General features: G+C 34.1%; 3 protein-coding genes across 5 annotated transcripts; 2 read left to right on the top strand and 1 right to left on the bottom strand.

The window, feature by feature from the left end:
• Positions 1–234: 234 nt before the first annotated feature.
• Positions 235–8220, bottom strand: LOC105345821 (sex peptide receptor). Of its 3 annotated transcripts, none has more exons than XM_066080351.1 (3): positions 8088–8220; positions 2166–2505; positions 235–1823 (listed from the first exon to the last, which is right to left on the bottom strand). In XM_066080351.1, exon 3 carries the CDS (start codon positions 1812–1814, stop codon positions 534–536), a length of 1281 nt encoding a protein of 426 aa, XP_065936423.1. In that variant the 5' UTR covers positions 1815–1823; positions 2166–2505; positions 8088–8220; the 3' UTR covers positions 235–533. The 3 variants fall into 3 exon arrangements, with proteins under 3 accessions (XP_065936423.1, XP_065936422.1, XP_034336259.2); XM_066080350.1 differs by having other exon boundaries at positions 8035–8182; XM_034480368.2 differs by lacking the exon at positions 8088–8220 and having other exon boundaries at positions 2166–2724.
• Positions 8221–13637: 5417 nt separating this feature from the next.
• On the top strand, positions 13638–19731 carry LOC136274104 (valacyclovir hydrolase-like). Its single transcript, XM_066080349.1, has 8 exons — positions 13638–13832; positions 14631–14687; positions 15362–15462; positions 17554–17720; positions 17948–18101; positions 18716–18847; positions 18977–19100; positions 19264–19731. Exons 1-8 carry the CDS (start codon positions 13723–13725, stop codon positions 19376–19378), a joined length of 960 nt encoding a protein of 319 aa, XP_065936421.1. The 5' UTR covers positions 13638–13722; the 3' UTR covers positions 19379–19731.
• A 1686-nt stretch (positions 19732–21417) lies between these two features.
• LOC136274103 (suppressor of cytokine signaling 4-like) lies at positions 21418–22850 on the top strand. The gene has a single exon (XM_066080348.1). The coding sequence runs from the start codon at positions 21543–21545 to the stop codon at positions 22707–22709; it is 1167 nt and encodes a 388-aa protein (XP_065936420.1). The 5' UTR covers positions 21418–21542; the 3' UTR covers positions 22710–22850.
• The last annotated feature ends 4271 nt before the right edge of the window (positions 22851–27121 follow it).

The raw sequence follows: 27121 nt of genomic DNA, 5'->3' as shown, positions 1-27121 counted from the left end.
TTCAATTGCCGCAAAGATTCTTCGAAATGTTGTAATTGAATTTGAACCTAAAATAAAAACAGGTATTTTCGACAAACTCTTAAATTTTTAATGTAATTAGATTCAATGCTATTGAATTAAATTATTGTAAAACACGGGCCCAGTGAAATCTTACATATGTAGGTCATTTAAAGAATGGTCACAGACGCAACTGCAGTCCAGGTAGGCGCATACAAGAAAAGATTAAACACACTGAAAAGCAGACTTCTTTATTAATATATTAGATGCACATGATTTTAACACCAATATCAAGATGCAATGTATATGCATGTGTTCATGGTATTTGTTTGCATTGCTATGTTACAGTGTACGATAAGCATATTCTGTTTCTTCTCTATAAAAAGCATTTCGCTTAAATTCCTTTTAAACCCTTTACAGTATCTCATAATGCGGCCGTATTTACCTTTGGTAACAATCAACCAGATACAACAGTATTTCATAAATCCTACTCATATCAAGATGATAGTGGACATAAAACCATCAATTGTTATATTTCAATCGCTATTTCCATTCAGGTTTGAGAAATAAGTTTTTGACTCAAAGTCGCACTTAATGTCACTTCCGTTTCCGGTGGATCGTATCCCTCGCTTCCGTTTCAAAGAGCTGGCGGGAGAAAAACTACTTACCGTCATCATTCGCTCAAAGGTATGCTTCACTTTGAAGCCACAAATCAACGCTTTTAAGGTTTCTCTAAACCTGGCGCTCAGCGCTACATAAATCCAGAAGTTACAGTGATAGCTCAACAACAGAACAAAGTTCTGTAGAATGGCTATCGAATAGTCAGTTTCAGTTTCTATGATGTAATTGTCGGACAGGTTTTCGTATACTTTGATTCCGAAGACGATGCCGTTCGGAATCTCCACGATGAGGAAGATGATCATGATGATGACCACCATTAACGTCGTCCGCTGTCGGTGCTGGAAGTCTCGTTTTGGACCCTCCGCCGCCGAGGAGATGCAGCGCTGCAGAATCTTGCCGTGTTTTAATTTGTACGCCAGGACGAACGTCGTAATCAGCATCAAAATGCATGGCAGGAACTGTACGAATATTCCACGGAAAGAATTATTTACAATGGAGTACTCATACAGTCTCTTTTCGAAGAAAGGGTCCACTCTTACCCCGCAGACGACAGACGTTATATTGTTCTCCGTCACTTCAATTTTCTTATAATTGTTCATAAAAAATAACGGAAGAAAAAACATCACAGACAATAGATAAGCCAAAAGGGTCATGAAGGCCGACTTCTTCATTGTCCACAATCGTGGTCCCCAGAACGGTTTGACGACAATGATGCATCGCTGTACGCCAAGCGTTGTAGTGAGCCAGACTGACGTCGCATGAAACATCACCGCTAAATATAAAGCGTAGTCATGGAAAACACACAGCGGATGCTGGACCGGGACTGTGTAGTCGCTTTTGAATCCATAAAAATAGAGGTGTACCACACACCACAAAATAGCGGAGAGTGTATCCGAACATGCCAATCCCGCGAGAAAAAGCGTTGTCACTGAACGCATCTTCTTCTTCAAGAAAACACAGATGACGAGGACGTTGGACACCAGCGTCAGTACAGTGATAATGGGGACCAAAACACCATACACGGGGAAGGCTAGATTCTTTGGGAAGGGGATGATTAAATAGGGCACAAAGGTTCCGTTTGAGAGGTAGTCCTCAGGAAATTCCAGCGTCATGGACTGTAGAATCGTCTGATTGTCCATGGCGCGCTGGTCCCCACTGCTATTGCTAACGGTGGTCTCTGAGAGGTATTCAGACATTGCTGAAAACTGGAAATTAAAAGAAAAAGATAAATAGCGAGTCATTAAGTGCCTTGGTACGATCAGATAATCATCAAAATAAATAAGGCCGGTATACCCTAACGGATACTCATAGCAGGTCAGAAAACTCCTTTCTTTCCCTTTTCCACCCAAATTAAACGTTTCTTGTTTGATAAATCAAATCGAACTGATCTTTCAGATAGAATGAGATCAAAATTGACCATCAATCAAAATTTGAATCTAAAACACTGGTAGAAAATACATAACTAAAAATAGACACAAAGCATGATTGAAAGATTTTAAAAGAAATTTCTTTTTGAAATTTTTAAGTAAAAATATCACGCAACTTACTTTGACGTCCAAGGCGAATATATAAATGCGGATTGTTGCTTTCCTTCAGATACAGTTAAAAATCCTTTAAACTTCAAAGAACACGCAAATCCAAATTTTAAAATCCTGAAGACGAAATTAAAAACCGAGTTTACACTGAGCGATTTCTAATAAAAGTCGACATCATTTTGACATAAAGTAGGGCCGTGTTATGAGCTGCTGGGAGGAATACTGGAGGCTTAGCACAGAGGCCGCTGTATGAGTGTTCAATAACCAATCGCCGTCTGTATCTGCCCCTGCACAGCGCCCAGACACAAACAACGAATCGCCGCAACCTCCACAAAGCAATGCTCGACGTCTTCTGAAATAAACAGATATTAATTTATGAGAATTGTTCCTCTGTTGACGGCATTTGGATATTTTGATAAGTCTTTGATTTTCCGATGCCTAATATATAGAATAAAAATTTAGGTGCCTAAATGGACTCGGGTTGGTGAATGGAAAAAAATGGGAACTGTTCACCGAGGGGGTTTTGATCCATACTACGCCCTATTTGTTTACCACATCCAGAGAGAGAATTATATTAATATAGATTTCTATGTCGTAAACAAAACCTCTCGAGGAATACCTTGGTGCGTACCCCAATAAACCGCGGGGACGTACCGGATATTGCGTCCCACGTGATAACGGCAAAACTATAAGAAACCGGGAGTTCAGCTAATTCGATTTAATTAATTTTCATACCAAGACCATTTCCGCGGAACTTATTTTTTATGTATAGTGACAACAGTCCAATTTTCAAAATCTTTTAACATAATTGAATCCTAAACGTTTCGCGATTGATCGTCTTAAAAATGTTTTAATTTCCAAATAATTTAATTCTGGTTGCAACGCGCTTTCTGATTGGCTAAAAAACAATGTTTTATATTGTATAAAGAATGTTGCCTACGTTATAGTAAGACTAACGTCAAAAACGTATCAATACGCCTGACGTTACGTTTGAATTTTGTACAATTTTACATCATTTTAAAGGTTAAATGACCGTTTTTATCTACAATGAAGAGTTAAAAAATTAAATTATAAGCAATGAATTCAATATTTATTAGTTTTATACGATATAAAATGGTTTGAAACATGTTACGCTTGTTTATAAACCGCTTCGCGGTTTATAAAGCGTAAACTGCACCAAACCATTTTATATCGTATAAAACAAATAAATATTGAATTCATTCCTTAAGTAAATTACTCAGAAATCGCCGTAAAAATGTTTTTAAATATCAAATGAATGAATTGCTGTAAACAAATTTAAAATTTTTCTAAGTATAGGTAAAAGAAGCTTTTGAACTGTACTTTTCAAATGGAATAATCACCGAGAAAAGGAGCAATTTTTCCCTCTTTGTCTTTCGCTATAATTAAAATTGACAAAACATTTTGTTTAAAAATTAACAAATTAGCAATTTCTGTTGCATGGGAAGATGGTTAAGGGTTTGGAGACAACACCGGAGGAATAAATGGGATGGAGAAGCGATTCGTAGGCGGCGATTTATGAAATAATTGAATGATTAGCGAATGACGGTCATGAAAAGTTCATGAAGCGCTCGGCTTAAAATATTTTAAGGTTGATATATCTTTTAACATTTATATCAAAGTGAATAGTAGATAACTTAACGAGAGCCCTGAGAATTCACATGAATAAACAGCCTTCATTTGTAATCAGTGTCTTTTGAAGGCTGTTGATGCGTGTGATGATCTACCATGACACGAGTTCCTCAAACACGAGATGTCCTTGGACCGATGACCCAATAAAATGTATTCAACCTTAACAAATACTTAATTCATATCAAAAGTAATCGCTTTCTTACCAAAAATTCATATTCATCGGTTATATCAGGAAAAAAATATGTGTTCGTTATGATCAGATTAATAGGTTATATATACAAAAGCAATGCCAAAGCTGCCAGTGAAAAAAAATTATTGCAGCAGAATGTTTAGAATTTGTTTCTGTATACCTCAACACCAAAGCTGTACAAATCTCGAATTTTTCCCTGTCCTTACATTAATTACAAATAATCACTACTCCATGTCCTGATATAGTTTACGAATACTGACTACTCCCTGTCCTTAAATAAATTGCAGATACTCACTACTTCATCTCCTGAGATGAGTTACAAATACTTACTACTCTTTTGCTATATAATAGTGTAATGATGGTGTAGTAACTATTTTCACAACTCCTTGTCCTTAAAAAAAATTACAAATACGCATTACTACTCCCTATCCTTAGACAAATAACAATTACTTGTTACTCCCTGTCCTCGGGCAAATTGGGAGTACATCTTTTGCAATGTAATAATTTTTAAACAAGTTTCATATAATGTCAACTATTTGTCAATTAGGTTAAATTTATATAAAATTGTCTTGGAATCAGAAACACTTACAATTAACCACTGCTCGCAGATCGTATAAAAATAATCTCGCGCAATTGCAGTCCGTGGGTAAATTCGCAAATGGTCATAACTTATTGCTTTTTCAAAATATTTTATTCAGAAACTCTTTTTCTTCCGCTAAATTTCAAATGACACCTTTGAAAAATGAAGTAACAGTAATGGGTTAACTTTACCAATCAGCCTATAATGGATTCCGTGACGTCAGATTCACAGACGTTGGTCAAATCAACAGGTGAGATTCATACGAAACATACACCTGTCTGTAATCAAATTTTAGTAGTAAAAAGAAATAATCTTAATGCAAAAACTAATGAGCAATTCATTTGAACCCTGTGTGTGGTATGACATCAACATGAAATTACAGACACGGAGAGTAAGAACAAACATGCACTGAAAACAATGTCGGTTCATAAACGAGCGCTCTTGTCATATTTACGTTGATTAACTGCTCTGCAGTATAAATAGGATGGAAAGATTAGACTCTACAAACAAATTACCGAGATGCACATGATAAAACAGAGGCATATTTTAAAGAAAGTCGGCGGATCGATTTCGTACAATTTCTTTTTCTTATCAAATTAAAAGAGAAGTAATTCAGCGTTATGGTTTTCCAGCTCGGACGCCATCTTGCGCCGGTTCCCCGGACCGCCCCAGACATCGGGATTTTGCTGTCGTCATTGAAATGGAACCTGATTTCATTACTGATGACTAAATGCTCTAATTCGATTGCGGTGGATTTATATATTTCATTGTTCAGATATTTTTCTCTGTGGTTTCAATCACGTAATGAGCCCTGATTTTTTCTATTAAAGGAAATGTCCGAGACAAGAACTTGAGATGCATCAGTACCCATGCAAGAACTTCACAAAGAAAGCGTTAGTTCGTCATCATGGTAATTCTCCTTCTGTATAGAACATATATCATAAAACCAATGTTTATTTTTTTTTATTGCAAAGCAGAGAATTTGGCCTTATCAATTGATATTCTAGAAACCAGTTTGCCAAAGTGAAATTATAACACTTATAGCAACCCTTGGTTATGTATGCAAACTATGTGCTTGTTTCCAACTCTGAATCAAGGTTATAACACCATTGACCCAGTTATGTTTCACCGGATGGTTTTATTTCATAGGGATCACAGCATCTTAGTTAATTACATAATGCATTTATTTTTTCAAGTTCAGAGCCTTGGGGCCAAGAAACAAACAGAGCAGGTGCGATAGATTTTGTCCGATTTTGTTTGGATGAGGCGTAATAGAGGCAGCGGAAGCTGCAACATTGCAGGGGTTGTTATACATAAAGAATTAGTTAATGATTTGGGATTTGACAGAACGTTTCCGTTTAGTTGTAGCACCCTGACCAAGAGTTATCCTTAGAATTTTGTTTATGACTTCGAAGCACGGTTGCTGACAAATTCCATTCGAAGAAAATTGTTGAATTATGAAAACCTGCTGAGAATGGACGTAATAAGGTCGCATCGTTTTAACTATCCACAGGATTAAATTAATGTGTGAATCCAGACGAACTCACAAAGCCACTGCGTGATAAAAGGATTATATCTCGCGCAAATCTCGTGGCGAGAAAAATTTGGCGTAGCAGATATCGCAAATTTTGTAAAATTAATCATAATTTCCTAAATTCTTGGTAAAAATCTGTAGATCAGCGGACTAATGGTTTTCACTAGCAGACGGTAGATATCTGTTCCCGTGTTTTATTGTTTTCACACCCGAGCAAATTCGACCGTACGTCACGTGATCAGGGCTAACAAGTTGCCTTATAACGGTCTTCGCTGACATAATGAATATCAGGACAGCCTATCAATTTCTGCGTTCATGTGATTTATCGAAAAAAAACAAAGTTCATTAATATATCTAAGATTCAACCTAGTATTGAACAATGCTGCTCCAATCGGCGGATTCTCCTGCATTAAGGCATTACATCGTCTACCGAATTCGCCAATTGTTTGCTTATTGAATGACACAGTGTCTTAAACCCAATAAATTGTGTAATTAGAGAATAGTAATATGCTGATCTATTGCCCGCAAGAATGGAATTTGTTTTCGTCTTGGTTCGATAATCGTAAATAATTTTGTGAGATTCGACCGGAAGATGTAAACAGACTGCAGCAGGTTTTAGACAGGATGAAGTTCACTCAATCGCTGACAATTGATACAATATATACAGTACATTTTTATTTTCATCAGTTTCGCATGTTTATAGAAAAAGGGAATCGCAAGTAGACTTCCTCTAAATATTTGCTAGAAATAGTTTGCTTAACAACATTTTGGGTGGTTTTTCTGGAATGTTCGAACACAATTTTGTAAGTCAATAAGTTTGCAAGGATAAATACATAAAAATAGATATCCATATGTCCACAAAAGAAGGCAAGCATTTCGACCAATTCGTTTGTATGGTGATAGTGTAATTGGCAGGCACGAGCTGGTAAATTTATGTGCATGTTTCAGGTGTTCAATGTCCAGATTTCGAACACGTGTTAGATAGTCCTACAGAGGTGGTAGTCGTACAAAAAACTGGATCTGTTTGGAGTGTAATTACACTTCCAGTCTTTCCACCACTGGTTGGAAGCCATCGTTTGTTATTCTAAATCAACAGTGTTTACAGAATGATTGATACGTGATAGCAATTTTCAGAAATCGCTTCATCTTTTTCGGAGTTCACTAATCCCTGCCCCTTATTGTATACAGAAGTGATAAATGTGACCTACACTGAACTTCAAAACCCATGTTTCGGTCATTTGTAAGCAACTGAGCCGAGTGCTGCTATTTGATGGTGACCGGTGTACTTCTACATAGGCGGAACGAACGCACCCGACAGGAAGTGGGCTTTTGCTGTTATACAGCTCGCAATAAGATAAGACGGAAGATGACGATAATAAAAACAGCAATATCAAATAAGATAAGCAGATTATATGAAATCTTCCCTCTGTAAGTTATCTCTATTGCAGTCGTGGGTGTTTCCTATGCATTACAATGAATGCAGCGCGCATAGCACGAAAGGATCAAATTAAATTGAGTGAGTGAAAATGTTCCCATAATGTCAAAAATCCGTTCACGATGCAGATTGAAGAAAAAAATTTAAATTTTCAAATTGAAGAAAAGTTTTAACATTCTTTTCGATATTAATGAAAATTTCTGTAGACGATATTCCAACTAAAACTGACATGAGCGACGCCATATTAATATAAGAACCCTGGGCACAAATTGTGCAGAAAAGTACATATCATATGGAATTACCTTAAAATATTTTTGATAAACTAGAAATAAAATTTATTCTACGGCTGCGTCCTTGTTTCCACAGAGGCTATTCTCATTTCATCGTAGAAGTTCACCACATGGATTATTTAAAATGCAAAGATTTGACTTATGTTGTTAATAATCGTGCATATATATAACGTGGGTCAGGGATCATAAGAAATATACTTACATATCTTTGATAGGGAGGAGACTCTCCAACTCTTGCCCTAGCTACTGAATTACCTTAAAAAGATTATCCCAGCACGCGTCCCATCTTGTGACGCCCCGTTCATGTACCTTCCCTTTGTAGCTGCCCAATGGCCGGATTTGTGCGATGGCTCGAGTTTATTTCTTTCTTATCACCAATAATCGCTTCAGTGTTATGTCATTAAATGATTGAAGGAATACAGGAAAATTGTTTAATATTTCAAAAAGTACACCTGTTCTTGTGTATGTCAATTGTTGGGTGATCTCTGGCGACGGCGCACGTCGACACGAGATCTGTCTGTTACATCGATGTTAGTGCTACATTGACAAGAAGTTTGCACTTTTCGTGTGAGATCTGACAATTGAAAAAAAAACCCTCTACCCCTACCATGTCACGAGTGTCTCCTGTTGGTGAAGTTCTTAGGCTACGCCAAAATCCAGATCAGCTGAAAGATTTGTATATATATTATTATGTATTTAACAGGGCAAAACAATTAGCGTGCACTTGGCCAGGAGGGGATGATGATATATAAATGTCTTCCTTTGTGTAAATTAACCCCTGTTGATATACAGACTGAATCCTTGGAGCTTTTCGTCTTGAATTCCTGTACTTAGGCAAAGTAAGGCGGAGCGCCCCGACATAGCCCGGATGAGGCGTTAATCCACTGGCGCTAAAACTCATTATCAATTGCGCCATGGATCAACCAAATCTCCAAAAGAAATCAAATTTCTACGGATTTATCATTTGCCCCATGCTCATGCAGCTTCCAGAAATTAAATAGTTGATAGAAGACTTTCTTTAAAGTTCAATATTTAATTCAGAAAATTATCTCCGTCAGACAGATAGCCGGGGAGTCGCAAAATGTGTCTTCATTAATGAAGTCAGAAAGATAGAAAAAGAAGAATTGCTCGTACAAAGAATCTGGAAATAGAATGTATAAAATGTACGGAGCCTTTCAATAGATAAATCGCCGAATAGTTCGTTTCCATGAAAAAAAAATTGCGTCTATATATAAATAAAAAAAAAATCAAACATAATACTACACGGAAATAAATTCCGAAGTTGTCCTATAAGAAGTCTCCTTTTTCTAGTGAGGTTATTACAATTGGAAAATATAACTTACGTATTTCACACATTTTAAAATTAAAATGGCATTTCGCCTAAACACCCCATTCATCAGTGCATTTCGCTTATACATCCCAATCATCATTCAGTTCATAAATACAACCCATACATAAGTAAACAGATGCATCCCAATCATCAGAACATGGATACATTTCAATCATCAGTACATGGATACATCTCAATCATCAGTACATGAATACATCCCAATCATCAGCACCTGGTTAAATCCCAATCTTCAGTACATGAATACATCCAAATCATCAGTACGTGATTATATCTCAATCATCAGTACATTGATACATCCCAATCATCAGTACCTGGATACATCTCAATCATCAGTACGTTAATACATTTCAATCATTAGTACGTGAATGCATCTCAATCATCAGTACATGAATACATAAAAATCATCAGCACCTGGTTAAATCCCAATCTTCAGTACGTCAATACATCTCAATCATTAGTACGTGAATACATCTCAATCTTCAGTACATGAATACATCCCAATCATCAGTACATGAATAGATCCCAATCATCAGTACTTGAACACATCCCAATCATCAGTACATTGATATATTCCAATCACCAGTACGTGAATACATCCGAATCATCAGTACGTAAATACATCCCAGTCATCAGTACATGAATACATCCCAATCATCAGTACATGAGCACATCTCAATCATCAGTGCATGAAAACATCTCAATCATCAGTAAGTGAAACATCCCAATCATCAGTACCTGGATACATCCCAATCATCAGTACGTCAATACATCTCAATCATTAGTACGTGAATACAAACCAATCATCAGTACATGAATACATCCCAATCATCAGTACGTAAATAAATCCCAATCATCAGTACATGAATACATCCCAATCATCAGTGAATGAATACATTCCAATCATCAGTACGTCAATAAATCCCAATCATCAGTACATGGATACATCTCAATCATCAGTACATGAATGCATACCAATCATCAGTACATGAATACATCCCAATCATCAGTGCATGAATACATCTCAATCATCAGTACATGAATGCATCCCAATCATCAGTACGTGAATACATCCCAATCATCAGTACATGAATACATTCCAATCATCAGTACGTAAATAAATCCCAATCATCAGTACATGGATACATCTTAATCATCAGTACCTGAATGCATCCCAATCATCAGTACGTGAATACATTCCAATCATCAGTGCATGGATTCATCCCAATCATTAGTACGTGAATACATCCCAATCATCAGTACATGGATACATCCTAATCATCAGTACATGGATACATCCCAATCATCAGTAGATGGATACATTCCAATCATCAGTACATGAATACATACCAATCATCAATACATGAATACATCCCAATCATCAGTACGTTAATACATCCCAATCATTAGTACGAGAATTCATCTCAAACATCAGTCCATGAATATATCCCAATTATCAGTACATGAATACATCCCAATCATCAGTACATGGATACATCTCAATCATCAGTACCTGAATACATCCCAATCTTTAGTACGTGAATACATCCCAATCATCAGTACATGGATACATGTCAATCATCAGTACATGGATAAATCCCAATCATCAGTACATAAATACATCCCAATCATCAGGGCCTGAACACATCTCAATCATCAGTACGTGAATACATCCCAATCATTAGTACATGAATACATCCCAATCATCAGTACCTGAATACATCCTAATAGATCTAAAAAGAAGAACTATGTAGGGAAACATTCAAACTTTTAACGTGAATGATTGTGGAATTATTCAATACTAAATAATAATTATTAGTCTAACAAACCATTCTTTGAATTTAATATGGGTCTGATGATTAATTTTGTTGACCATTCAGCCTCCTGAAAAGGGGGTGTGGCCATCTGTACATAGGAGAATAAGAGTGGAAAAATTTCTTGAACTGTCTTGTTTCTGTCCGAAACTGACCAAAACTGTTGCTAGACAATGAAAAAGCAATAAATATGAGGTTCTACATGTTGTTTTAAATTATGCAAATTGTGCATACAAGAACAGAACAATACCATTTTAATCACTCAGAAGAGCTGCGAACTGCGCAGCTGCAGACTTATTTTGAAGATTAAAAAATCTAAAAAAAATATGAAGAGGGTTCATTGGTCTCCTCTCTTCAACAATTTGTTGAGAAAAAATTGAATCAACGTTGTAACTTTGCCTCACAATAGGGTACCATTTTTTCTCATTCGGCATTGGATTTATTTTAAGAACAAGAAAATTCCAGGCTATACTTTAAACTCCTGTGTCTATGGAGACACAATGACGTTATATCTTAAAAGAAAAAATATATAAATATCAATTCAAAACAATCTGTGTTGAATGTGACATTTATCACTCATGTTTGTTTTTAAGGGTTTTTTTCACTTCTATATGAATGAATTTAAATAAATTCTTTTACTAGTGGTTAAGAGGTAAAAAAATGGTAAAAGTGTTTTAAAATAAATAACGAATAAGCGTATACATGTATTTTTAAATATTATTGGTGGGGGTTTATTTTTCTCGTTTGTTATTCAAACAACGGCTAATTGAAATTGATCTCACAAGTTCAATCCGGTTTTTATTAATAATGCGTGGGGTCAAAGTATGGCAATTTACAAAGAAATCCAAAGAAATTATATGGAAAAGTATGTTGGAAAAATATAAATAATTTTTTTCTGCAAAAAAGTATAAGTTTTTAGTCTGTGAAGGGTAGAAAAGTAAAAGCGAAGCTAGCAAGAGGATATATATGTCAGATTTTTACACGCGTTTTGAAAGAGAACGGAAATTTTAACATAAAAATGAACCCCACTGAATAAAATTGGGGTTGTTACTTTTAAAATTGATATGTAAACAAAAATAATTTTTGTCAAATGGATTCATACTCAAAAATCCTTTGGGTATAGACTACCACTATTTGGGGACCGATATGCAGCACGTGTTTCCCTTAAAAACGATTTTGGTTTTGGTGAGTTTTTATTTTGGTTTTGGTGAGTTTTTATTTTGGTCTTATCGTTGTCTCAGTCAGACTTATTACAAATTTTAAAGATAAATAAATTATATGCGAAGGACTCATAGTTTTAAAGTGAACAGCGATTCATTAAAACATACCTTGTCAAAGTCTGGAATTAGTTCAATTCTCTTTATTTAATAAGTTCTGACAACTCTTTTCTCTCATATTCCTCAATATAATTCGATATTTTCAAACTTAATTCCATATTTAATGTGCGTTAATTTAAACAAATGTTCTAGCTGTTTCATTCATTTTCACCTCTTTATTGATTATAATCAATTAAACAATCATATCAGTTTTTGTCCGTGTATATATCAGGATTGGGGCAAATTACATTGTAATGTAACGGATTACATTATACCATTAATTTGGGCATAAAATTACCATTACCAAATGGAAAGTAATGCAATACATTACCATTACTTGTAATGCTAAAGTGACGTTAAACATTACTAGCGGCATTACTTTGAAAACATGTAATGCATTGCGATGCATTACCATTTCATTTAATATTACTAGTACGCCAAGCCTGGTATAAATGATCAACATTGTGACTATTTTATCCGTTTTGTAGTTTACAAATCGTATTACCATGCCATGCGATAAATTGTATTGAAAGTTTTCGCGATATCATTAGAAAATCAAAGTACTGAAGTACTGAAAGCCGGGCTCTTTTGGTGTGTCTTTATGCATATTGTGTAGTAAAAAATGAAAATCTCTCTCTCTCTCTCTGTCTCTCTCTCTCTCTCTCTCTCTCTCTCTCTCTCTCTCTCTCTCTCTCTCTCTCTCTCTCTCTCTCTCTCTCTCTCTCTCTCTCTCTCTCATGCTAATAATGTCGGCAAAGCATCAGAGAGCGATCAATTTTTGTAAGCGGCTAAAAACAAAAATATGTCTGTCTAGTAGAAAAAAGGTCAACAGTTTCTGCCTTGAATTTTGCAACAAGCGTTATATATTCAATCCCCATTTCTTCAACGCGCAGCAAAGTAGTTCATGGAAATTCATGCGCATTGTATGTGTCCAAAATGCATAGTCTTGTTTTTAAAACACGTTATTATTAAGAAAACTAAAAAAGATAGACAATTCTCTCGAATTTATAAAAAAAGAAACAAAATGCAAACACTTTAGACAAAACGTGGCTCTTTGTGTAACTATTTGGTAAAGCAGAAGCTTTGACTTTGACGCTGTTTGGTTTTTTGTTTACTTTTGAAGTTGTGCTATTTATAGTAACATTGGCGATTTGCCTGCCTATAGCCAAGACTCTGCTTTCAGCAGAGCCCAGCTAAAAACGTCATTAGCTACAGTTTACAGTCCGTAAATTAAAGTGATCATTCCATAAACGTAGTTTTTCGACTTTCCGATAAAGTGGGCGTTGCCAATTAACGTCGGCATCGAAAAGCCGACAATAAATATTGTAATAAACATCGGGCTCAAGGTTCCGCTCTTTAGTTTTATATTATTTTTTGCGTTTTTATTTCGCTGTTTATTTAAATAAATAACAATGTCTCGTGCATTGCACCAAAGATCTATTCTCATTAGGGCCTTGAGAACCTCAATTAAACAAAGTGAACAGCAAGTAAAATCTGTGCACTCGGATTCCGGTGATCCAAGGTAAGACATAGAAGTATCATAGATAGTTAGTGTTCTGGTCCTACGGACCCTGTTTAACTAGCGAAGCCTGGTCACGGTAAGATCATTCTTTCTAGGTAAGACAGATTTCCTTCATCCCTTTGTTTATATTTTTATTCTTTAATCTCTATAGTCTTTTTACACTGACCTTGACATTTTAGTTTTAAGGTGAAGGTCGTGATTTTGTTATAATGAATATATAATAATTTGATACAATTATTTTCGTGATAAGATTTTTTGGCTATTAAACAGCACATCATATTCATATCTTTATTTTGTATAACTTGCATTTTTAATAGTTCTAAGTCAAGGGCCTATATTTTTATGGTGTCAGTTGTGTACATGCAGTAATGTGGTGTTCTCAGATCTTTTTGATTTTTACATTTCTCCCCCCCAAAATAATTGGCTTCTAGTTGTGCATGGTTAAAATAATAAAGCTCTTTTTAAATTTTTTTTACTTCATTCTAGAGAGAATTGGTTGGGCAATTTTTCATAGATCCAATTATTTAGCTGTAAGGTATATATTTATATCAATTTGAATATACCAGGCGAAAATAGCAAGATTGACTCTCAGTTGATTAAAAATATGTGATCTTTACCTCTTTGACATGAAATGATAAATGCATTTTGTTGCATATCATTGATTTATTATAGAAATAATTGTAGAAAGTAAAAGTTATAAATATTTAAGTATAAAGTATGAAAAGAATAGTAAGAATAAGCATTGTATTAAACAGGTAGATTTTATTGGAACTGACACTGATCTGATTTTATTAACAGGTTCTACTCTCTAATCCAGCAGGGAAACGCCATGTTCCTGGATGAGCAGAGAAGAAGGTAACATTTGTCAAACCCTCATGATTTAACTGTATTTGTATGATACAGTTAATCTATATGGCTAGAACAAGCTATTTCAGTAGCAATTCTCTGTCCAATTCTCTTTACATTTTTGCTAAGTAAGAAGAAAGTTATATCAATTTGGCAACAATGAACTAGCTTTTTGTTACTAAAAGAAAGAAAACAAAAAGAGCATTTTTACTTTTGATATTTTACAGCAACATTTGATATATTTCATGAAAACATGTCTTAAAATGTGATGCTTATTGTTATTTTTAATCAAAAACTGAATAATAACATGAATAGACACATTGTAATTAATGAAATGACATTTTTTTCTTTTTTTCCACTTTTTCTTGTAGCAAACAGAATTGTTGCAAAATATACTTTAAATATACTTAAAAAATCAGAATATTAATATTAATAGTGATAATAAAATTTGGAGTCATAGGTATACTAGCCCCCCCCCCCCCCCCCCCCCCCCCCTTCAATTTGCTTCCGATGCCACTGAGATGAGATAATATGTGACAACAGATTTTATTGTCAAGATCTTTGTCCAAAAATTAAACATACTCAAGAAACTATAAATTTCACTGAATCTACAAATATTAATTCCCATGGGTCTAAAATTGAAAGTATATTTTTATTATTATCATATACTTTTTACATTCAAGTGGAATCCTATCTCACAAAATAACTGTGAATGGCGTTCGACTTCATTTTGAGACAACAGGAGATGGACCTCACACAGTTCTGCTGCTACCTGGAGCCCTTGGTAAGATCCGAGGCTGTTAGAGAGCTTATGACAAAGTTGTAAATATTTACAGTGAATGATTTTTAACATTAAAAGTTTATACAAAACCATATATTCCCAACTTTTTATTCAATTTCATTATATTTTACTTGTCTTACGTTTTCACCAAAAAGTGTTTCTGTCTGCATGCCCTTGTTTGTTACTGTAGATAAAACCGCAAGAAGCAACCCTCACGGATTTAAAAATCTCGCTTTTATTTTCCAGACAGTTTTGAACTAAAGGCAATTTTAACAAAGAATTGGTGATTGCTATTTTATATTATCGCAATTTGATACAAAACAGTGGAATTAAGTACTTGTGTAATATAAGGAATTTACAGTATGTTTTAATTTAGCAATAAAATCACTGTCAGTTATTGTGTAAATATGAACAGTATTTACTCTGCTGACATACTTTAATATTCCATGATGTCAATGAGCACTTCATGGTAAGTAAGTCAGAGGAACATTTGCAGTAAATAAAACCATTGTCACTGGATATGTCTGTTTTTTTATAAAACCTTTCCTAAACTTTGATATGGGAGAATTTTTTTTTATTGCGTTATGAATGCAACTTGACTTTTTCAGGAATATAAATAAGGAATACGGAATCATTCTTTGAGTATTATGAGGTGATAAAATTGGTTGGGGCGTGATCAAATCCAATAAAGCCCGAAGGGCTTTATGATAGTTTTGATCACGCCCCGACCAAAATTAACACCTCATGATATTCAAAGAATGATTCCTTATTACTTATATTTATATAATTTTAAGCCATCGTATGATTAAATATTTAAATATAAATAAGCAAACCCCGCTAGCGCCTCAATTTGGCGTCATTTGTATTATGGGTTATATAGTACAAAATCGATACGTAGTGTTATCACAGGCAAAGATACTGGAGAATGTAAATATATATGTTTGCAAACAAAAAGAGAAAGTGTTTATCTGTTTGGTATCTAATGGTGTGGGTTGTTATATGTAGTCTCTTAGAAACTTAATTAATGAGAGGGTGCAAAACATTCCCACAATTTCTCCCAGTGTTAAAGTAGTCCGAGTATCGCACTACGTCATAATACGGATTTTACAATATTGGTTCGACTTTTACAAAGCGTTTTTGATACCCGGTATTGATTTTGCTCTACATCGCTGTTGTAAACAATGGCAATAATAAGCAATTAGAACGGTAATATATGTATTCTATGAGAGATAGAATTGATTAATGTTGAGAAACTCGATTCTGTTAATGTAAAATGAAAAACGAAGTTTCTGATTAACCAGAATCTCAGGTATGCTTATATCTTCTTTGTTTTAACCCCCCCCCCCCCCCCCCCCCCCCGAATTTTTTCTTTTTCTTTTACTAAAACCGGTTTAAATTTAGAGACAGAAGCTATTTCGAGTTTAATCAATCATCAATTAATTGATGTTTAAATGATATCTAACATTGTTGACAGATCTAGACAGAAAACAGTAGCAAAATACGATTTTTACGAATTTTTTCGTCAGGGTCTACTTGGGTTAAAGCTTATAGCGTGAAAAGTAATCCGTCAACATATAATTTATTTTACCAAATCTTTTTTTTAAGATATCAATCTATAGAATAAACACCATGAATTTAAGTTTGAGTCCATAAAATAGTTAAAAAATTACAAAACGCGATACTAGCATTGCATTTTTTGTATTCCATTTTGATACATCAGGTCCATAAAGCGTACTCACTTACAAAAATTTGCTCAAAATTATTGATGAGATATGGCTTAAATAAATATTTATACTCTATTTTGTATGTTCAGTTCTAATTTTCCCAATAATTGGTAATTATTTTTAGGAAAAACGGACGTCTGGCAAATTTCATAATTGTCAATAATTTTCGCAAGGGGGTACACCCGTCTGAGAGGTGATAACAAACAAACTAGCATGTAAACATACATATTTTCTTTTGTATATGTATTGCTAGAATGTATATTTATCATTTAAAGCTAAGCTTTTAATGATTGAGCCCATTTAGTGCCCAGTATTGGACTACCTTAACATGCAATTAATGAAAGATAATAATTTTCATTTTGTTATAAAGGATCCTCCAGAACAGATTTTTCTAAACAGCTGTCTGATTTTGACAAGAAGGAGTATACTCTAGTAGCCTTTGACCCACGGGGATATGGTAAAAGTATTCCTCCAACAAGAACCTGGCCCCTGGAATTTCTGCAGCGTGATGCTGATGATGTTAACGGACTATGTCAGGTAAGTTCATCTAACTCTCTCTCTCTCTCTCTCTCTCTCTCTCTCTCTCTCCTTCTGTTTTTATTATAATACAAATTTTTACATGCATGATTTCATGTAATTTGAAGATTATTCTTTGTTCAATGGTCTGATATATGACCTTATTGACCTATAAGTTGCTAATAAGATTCATTTATTGGAGTATAATAATTTGCATAAATATTTGATAGTAACTTTTATTTTATCAGAAACTTGGACTAAAACAAGCCTCAGTGATGGGTTGGAGTGACGGTGGGATAACAGCAATGATTCTGGCCGCTAAAAATCCAGACCTGGTGAAAAACTTAATCATCTGGGGAGCCAATGCCTATATCACAGAGAATGACATGAAAATCTTCAACAGTAATTCATATTCATTTCTTTTTAGAATTCTTTTTCAGTGTATGAAGAGATACTACTAGCAAGTTCCATAAGTAAGATAATTTGCAGTTTCTTTTGGAATTAGGTACTCAATGTATAAAAAAGAAATGATGAATAACTTTAAATTTGATCATTTTTAAGAATAGATATATTGCTAAATAAAACAAAATTTAAATGAACCAAATTCACATGACTAATAACATATAAAAAGAAGACCATTTTGCACCTGAAACTTTTTTTTGAAGAGTTATTTTCCCTTGAAGAAAAGAAGATAATTTCAATGTTTTCGAATTGTATTCAGTAAATTATTCATTTTACATCATATTTCAATACAGAGAGAGTTTATGCATATGGTATATTCACAAAGAGATTTGTATGAAGTTCATCATACTCTTTGCAATTTCTTTAGTTAAACGTGTGCTGTCAAAGGGCAATTAATTGAACTTGCAATCATTAAAATTTAAATATTTCCTGGTGTAGTATTGTTATTTGATAACAATTTCAAAATGATTCCAGGATTAATGATATCGGAGCATTCATCTATTTTGTAGAAAATGTGATCTTTGATGATTAAAATTTGAACTTGAATTGTACAGGTATTCGGGATATTGACACTTGGAGTGAGGCCATGAGAAGTCCATTCATGGCTCTCTATGGAGAGGAGTATTTTCGGAAGCAGTGGTCTAACTGGGTGGATGCTTACCAGGCATATTATGAGAAACGAAGTGGTGAGTGTCCATACAAAGGGGAGTAACTCTTACAGATCAAGCAAGGTTGTGTATTGCAAACCAATATGCATATCAATTTATCATTATCAAATCACTAGTATCTTATTTTACATTTTTTTTTACAAACAGGTGATATATGTAAAGATGACTTAAAGAAAATAAAAGCCAAGACTCTTATTATTCATGGAATTAAGGACCCATTGGTGCCTCTGGAACACCCAGACTACCTGCATCATCATATCAAAGGATCAAGGTACCATTATCCAACTTGAAGTTAAATGAAGGGGGGGGGGGGATTTTCTGGATCTGCGCATGTGGAAGTCCTTTAGACCATACCTCTAGCTAGACAGATAGAGAAGACAAGATCAAGGCATGAATTAAGATATATTTTTTAACCTGGATTTTTTCCCTTGTAGGTTATATATGTTACCTGAGGGGAAACACAACCTTCATATCAGATACTACAGAGAGTTTAACTTCTTGGTGGAAAACTTTTTGAGGTCATCCATGAAATCTCCGAGTCATCTGTAGCTGTAACAAGAGACACACCATCAAAGAATATGTGCCCGCATTATTTGTTTCTATACAGGAATCATGTACCCTACACCTTTCTTTTTTTTTTAAATTTTGTTTACACATTTTTCAGAAACACCTGTAAATGACAGCGTATGTGTATTGTGTTTAATTTGATTTGATGGATAAACTACTCTGTTGATGTACTGGTAATTATACAGTGTTATCAAGCTTATGAAAAGGTAGTTATAATCTTGATGAGACATCTAGGCAGCATAATGTTACAGTAGGGGTAAGTGCAAGTATAGTACATGTACAGCTAGTATAACAGTACCTCTGGTCATTGTAGCATTACTAGCATGCTGCATATAGCTCTTGTGATAGCAGAGCACATATAGTCACAACAGTACAAAAAAGCTACAGCATAGTTTTTTTTCAGGTAGCAACAGCATAGTACAAATAGCTTAAAAAAGTACATAGTACTTTTGTAACAGCAGAGTACTGCCACAACAGTACAAAAAAAGCTAAATAGTACATATACATGTACATATACATGTATGTTCAAAATTGTACTGATCATAGTTTTTACAGCTAAAATCTAGTACATGTGTAAAACAACCCTTAGTACTGTATAGATAGCTTTGTATAGATAGCTTTGTATAGATAGCTAAATTTGCTCCTTTTCTTAGTCAGAATTGCCATATACATGTATATACATGTACTATTAATTGTCATTTTAAAATGATGTGTCTTTTAAAATGTTAATTTACAAAAAATATATTTATAATGGCTTATTTATAAAGCCATCAAAAGTTAGAGTTATTGACTTTTGACTAATGTATATAGTGAATTTAATAATTAGATTGAGTAGCAATAGACATGTTGGGACAATGTGTTACTAAGTGTATGTATCCTGCAATTCACCCCAACTTGCACAAAACAGCCATAACTAGTATTTTTGCAAGCCATAACATGCTTTTTGACCTGCATGTATAAAATTGAATGTCTTGAAAACATGATGAATGTATGCTAGTTCAGAAAAATAACTTAGACACTCCATCATGTGAGTCAGTCCATAGTTATCTATTGTGTAGACACTCCATCATGTGAGTCAGTCCATAGTTATCTATTGTGTATACTTTAATTAATTTGTGGTAACTCCCGCTAGATCTTCTAATTTGAAATTGCTTTTTTAAGATTTTTGTTACAATATGTAACAGTAATTAAGTTATCAGATATAACAGGTATAAATTGATTAAAAATTTAAGAGATTGCAAATCATTTATTTAGCTGGTTTGTGAACTGGCAAATCATTTATTTAGCTGGTTTGTGAACTGGCAATTATAAGCAGACGATATTGTTTTTACATGCATATAAAATTACTATTATATTACATGATTTTACTATCATTGTGTGTTTTGAGAATAAAATTGATAAAATGTGAGCATAATGTTTAAGAATGAAGTTTTTTAACATCCGCTTATTGTTTTGATTTTTTGCACACAACATACAGTACAACTTGTCATTGATTTTCTGACCTTGACTTTTCATTGAATATGAGGTTGACTACACTATACATTCCCTGCTATCATCTTCCTCAACATCAAATAAGCAGTGCCATACCAGTATACATATGTAAAATTGAATGAAATTAGAAAGAAAAAAAGAAAAGGTTTGTTATAAATGGTATCTATTAAATCAACATATTTTACTTCTCTGCAAGATGAGTTACAAGATACATTTATTTTCATGGTGAGATTATTCCACTGAGCATTTCTTTAGTGCATTTATGGATATATTGCTAGTTTATTTATACATATACCCAAGCGGTTGATGGGTGAATATACTGGTTACAATAACTCCGAGGACGAAACATCCTGATTACATTGATCCCAAAACGATTGTGAGGCGAATTGTGTGCACTCTGTAGAAAAAGGTTGGTAATTTATATCATGAGAAAAGAAATATAATCCATCCTTTTTATACTTAAATGGATAGCATAATTTTTCTTCTTTTCTAACCAAAATGAATATTTTTTCTGCGAAGTGACCGGATGTTATTTTAACGCATGCGCGAATTGCTCACAACTTGGGTATCACCCATAGAAAGTCAGCATTGACGTAATTTTACAAGATATTTAAGGTTTTAGAGAAGTCATGACATCACTTTTGATGCTGAGACGATGAAGCGTATCACGTTTAAGAGCGTGAAGCTGTCCTTACACCGTCGTAGGCGAAGTCCGACCGAAGAAGGGACAGGAATAGGGGATGGGGAATCAACATCTGAATCCAACAGCCCTGGTGCTCCGGAGTCGAACTCAGAGGTGAGGAAGAAAGAGAAGTTAGGACTTTTGAAAAGTTTCAAGCGTCGTCTAACGACGAACCTCCGTCGAAAAAGTGATGACGGCCATGACAGCGACCACATCGAAGCCCACTATATGGCTGTGCCTTCAAAACGCGACTCCAAACGACACAAGAACAAATGGAAACCGCCTGATCACTCTTCCAAGTCAAACTCATCGTCTCATAGTTGTGATAGCCTAGATCTGAATATTACCTCAAACAGTTTTCAGAAGATGTGTGACATACAAAGTAACACCGACGCGTATGACGTGAACGTCAAAAAAGACAAAGCTAGCTGTAGGACGAAAGACATGGCTCGCTTTCAAGTGACAGACAAAATTAAGGCAGATCAGCTCACTAAAGCATGTGTTGTTAAAAATGGAAGTGTCAAAGAAGGTAACATTTGTGTTGATAAGGTGACTCTTCCATACTTGGAGGGTAGAATTGAAGTAGCTAGATCCCCAACATTTACTGACTGTGATGAAGAGCGGGAGGCGCCAAAAGTTTGGAATTTGACTCAAGAGTTGTTTCGGCTTTCAAAGTTTGGTTGGTACTGGGGTCCCATTACTCGTGTAGAAGCAGAAGATAAACTTGCCAATCAACAAAACGGTGCTTTCCTGGTTCGAGATAGTTCTGATGAACGATACTTGTTAAGTTTAAGTTTCAGATCTTATGGTCGGACTTGGCATACACGGATTGAACATTGCAATGGAATGTTCAGCTTTTATGCTCAACCTGAAACAGAAGGATATCCCTCCATTGTGGATTTAATTGAACACTCAATGAATGACTCACAGACGGGAATTTTTTGTTATTCCCGATCACGATCCCCTGGTGCTCCATCATTCCCTGTGCGGCTGACAAAACCTGTTTCAAGATTCACCCAAGTGCGCTCTCTACAGTATTTGTGCCGTTTTGTTATTCGCCAGTACACTCGCTATGACCACATTCAACAGCTTCCTCTTCCAAAGAAAATTAAAGGATGGATCGAAGAAAATCAGTACTAGATTAAGCATTGAAACTACATGTAAATCGAAATTAAGAATTTCCCGGTTGTCATATTTAAATGTCATTGTAAACATAGTGTTTGTAAGAAATATGTGCAAATATATTTGTTTAATGGAATTACCTCCCCTTATAAAATTAATGGCTCAATAATTGCCTTTTTTATATGTATTTATTATGCTATGTATTTTAATATATTTGACATCACAGAATGTAAATTACAGGTATTACTTTTAGTTGTTGTAAGTGCATAATAAATGTTTTAAAATCTTTCACTTAATATAGATTTGGATGTCAGAAAATCCTATTTATATTTTTTCTCATTCAACATTTGAATCTCTCTATTCAATAGTTGTTATATTTAAAAGATCTGATTTTTGTAAATTTCTTTGCTGTATGTAGATGTTTCTTGGATTACAACGAGTAAAACTGTGTTCCATTTATAAATGGTACAATTTCTGGATTTCCCTCTATACTGTATTTGAATTGTATACAGGTTGGGCAAGTTGTATGGTGTGGATAAGTACTTGAATGAAAAATCTGTTTATGAAACACAAAATTTAGAAGATTGATAATCTAATTGACATACACGTATTTCATAATATCAAATTGGACAGGTACATTCAGTTTTATTTGACATGTGCATTTGAAAATTTAAACACTTTTATGTATTTAGAAGTACAACTTAAATTAAAATGCCTATGTAGTCTCTTTCGACACATTGTCATGAATAAGCTTTATCACACAATGCTTTATCGAAATGTAAATTTACACAAAATTTGTAGTATATTGTACATGTACATGTATATGTATTTATTAATGTAATGTGGTGCAGTATTCTGCAAAAGAAAGTCCACAGTTATAACACGTTATTGTTTATAGTGGGTTGTTTTGGGTTTTTTTGTGGACTTTTAACTACAAGTTATTCTTACATTGTAACATTAATCAATATTTTGTTTTTTGATTTCGATGCAAGAGACAGCAATGGTTTCTACACAAGAAGGCTTACTACTAGCTTTAATTTTGATTGGAATTGCAATCTGCATTCTTGCAACATGATTTTGTTTCTTCTTTTTGTGTGTAAATGTATTGGCTTTTATTATTATTATTATTATTTTTTTTTTTTTTTACAGTTTGTTAGTTTTTTTCTACAAGCGTTACACAAGGTCATTTTTGCATATATCAAGATTTAGGCTGTTACTGAGTTTGGGCATTTTCATATACATAATAAGCCTTTACATTTAGATCTCACCTAACCCAGTTTATGAACTTTACGAACGTATGATAGGTACCAGTATACAGACAGCAAGTGTAGAATACAAATGTATTTTTTTTGTATTTTGTTAAGTAGAACATTCATTTGGTATTGTAAATTCAGTCCAATATTATCCTTGTTGAATTTTGATTTCTTCTCACAGAAGCTTACTGACCATGGGCCATCTTACTGAATTTTTCTTATTCTTATCAATACTAGTAATTTATATTTATCCTGATTGGTCCTTCACACTTTCCTGAAGTGAAGCTTGCCAATTAATGGTTTTGCTTACGCATGCATTTATCATGATTGTTTTTAAACAACCACATGTTTTCATATCATGCTTTTTGTTTTTATAACATCAAAACAAAATTCAAGAGTTCATTTTTTCTTGGGTAGATTGAGAATAATGAATGTTTATAAAGACAAAAAGAAGTTCAGTAAGTTGTCCAGTGGTCTCTGTGTGGGAGATGATGTCCAAACAGAAGTAGCTATTCTTCAAGTTGATTGGCATTTACTTTTAGGCTACATAAAAACATAACAACAATAGAATAAATTAATTAATCGAGTTATTCCCCTTTCCTTTCTTTCTCTGTTTAGCTATGAACAGTCTTTGATGGGTTCTTTCTCTTTTAATTTGGTACAAGTATTTTGTAGATTCTTTTTTGTTTAAGTGCAATATTTTTCACAAGAAGTACTATGGTGCTGGATTTTTTCATCAGGCCTCACTTTTAATGTGCAATAATGGCTGCATCTATTGTGAAAACCAGTCTTTTTTAGAATACATAAATTTAAAATCATATTGGCATTTCACCAGATGTGCTCAAATCTTCTTTACATTGTACATGTACATCTTATGACAATGAAGTATTAGGGATAAGAAAAGGACTAGTATTGTGTTATCTTTAATGAAATCATTTGTAGTGAAAATATGTTAATGTTTTACATGTATGTTCACAAGTAACTTTAAAACGAACTGTTTATTGGCATTTAATTTAGATTTGATTTTTAGTGATGGGTTAGGAAGAGTGCTTAATGTCTTTGTGAGACCACAGATAGACAGACAGACAGACCACCCAATGAACCACCCTTCAACCCCACTCTTCAAATGTCTCAATGTCTGTAATTTTGGTGGGGTCAGTCTCAGCTATCTCCAAATCTGAGACCATAATAAAGCATTGTATTCATGATATAGCAGATGAAACACTTTTCCCATTTCTGACTATGATATATATGATAACAACCCATGACAAAATTGATTGTTTCCTATTGGTTGTAAATTGACTTTTTACTCATATTATAGAATTGTTCTATTAGTAGCAGAACTGCTCTTTAAGGTTGTTTTTGTGACTTTTGTAAACTTAAAGACATAGCACACATTTTTGTACATGTATTAGCTTTGATTTCATCTACAGAAATATTCATTCATATGTGTCATCTATCATTCCATAACTGAAGCTGGGCTCCTCTGGTGGCACTCAATTCATTCAAGTTAAATAACTTCTGTAAGCATTTTTTAAAGTGGTTCATAAAATATTTCACATTTTTTCGTGGGAGGGGGGTTGCTTGTACACAGGGAGTGCCAAGTGACTTCACATCTTTCCTACTCTGCGTCGTTCGTTCCCATCAGCTTGTTTTCACCATCAGTTCATCACTCACTATAACTGTAGATGTGACCATTCTCACCTCTGTTGATACGCATTGTATTTACAAATTTGGAGACAGCTGATTAGGTTGCTATGAATAAACTGCAAATCCACAAATGTATGATTTGTTCTTGTTTTTGTTTACTGCTCATGGGTACTTGACTGTAGTTTTGTATGGAAGTGTATTAGTACTACATTGTATTTTTTTCTTTTTGAAATTTTAAAAAATTTCATAAAGAAAAAAATTACAACGTAGCACTAATACGCTTCAGTGGCTTTTGTTCAGTATGTGACATCTGTTTCAGTTAAGCATGCCAAAAGTGGTGGTCAATTTGACTTCTGATAAAAAAAAGTGTGCCTGCATGTAAATAATTAGTGGTTTTCTCCAAAATAGCTTTACGAGATACTGGTACTTGGGTCGGTGATGGTAAGGTAGAGAGAATGAGCCCTGTCTATATAAGGTGTTCTCTAATATCACTTTTGGGGTAACCTTAGGCTTATTACTCATCTCCCGTTGTTACGTGCCAGGAATGGTTGGACATGTCACATGTAGATATGGGATGGATTATCTGTAGTTGAAATTACCAAAAAATTATAATAAACAAGTTACAACTGATTGAGAATTATCTACAAAAAAAATAAAAAAATTGAGGGCTCTGTATCTTTCAAGGAAAACGACACCTGACATTTGAATTTAGAAACACTAATACTAATCATAAAAATTACTATTGTAGAAAAATAAGCACTAGAGCTGAGACGATTGGATATATTTTTTCTACCTGGTATTTATTAAAATAAAGTAAATATGCTTTTGATGTGAAAGTTACGTTGATACTGTGGTTTCATTAATTTTCGTGGGTATCAATTTTCGTGGATTTTCTGAAAACCACAGTTTCAAGGATACGTAATTTCGTGGCCAATAATCCTATCAATACAAAATGTTAGTTGATATTGAACTTCAAAGAACATTTAATTTCGTGGATCAACTTAACAACGAAATCCACGAAAATTGGTATTCAACGAATATTGATGAAACCACAGTAGTCAAAATGTTCTAGGTTTATGCCTTGGACCCTCCCACCCCCCTCAAAAACAAAATTATCTATCTGATCCCCCCTCCCCCTGGATCCGAGCATGAATGTATAACGCATCGTTGTAATGAAATATTAAAATGCATACACAATTAGGCATCAACCTCAGATGAAATGAACATTGAAAATACAAAAATTGAAATATTGAGCAACGTACATCTGTTGCAAAACGTAATGTTATTGATATTTTACAGCCACGTGATACTATCGATATCACGACAATGTTTCTGTCATTGATTACATTGACATTATGATATCGTACTAAAATATCATATTGGTACCCAATGTTTACACAATTAAACATTGAAAATCTTGTCAGGTTTGCAAATATGATAACTTGTAACAGTAACAATGTCTTTTTGAAAAATTGTCTCTTTCTCTCTCTCTCTTTCTCTCTCTCTCATGTTGCCATTTTTTTTATA

This window comes from Magallana gigas, chromosome 3 (genome assembly GCF_963853765.1).
Source record: "Magallana gigas chromosome 3, xbMagGiga1.1, whole genome shotgun sequence".
NCBI lineage: Eukaryota > Metazoa > Mollusca > Bivalvia > Ostreida > Ostreidae > Magallana > Magallana gigas.
Note: the sequence above shows the minus strand (reverse complement) of the source record. Positions and strands in the feature narration are given on the sequence as shown.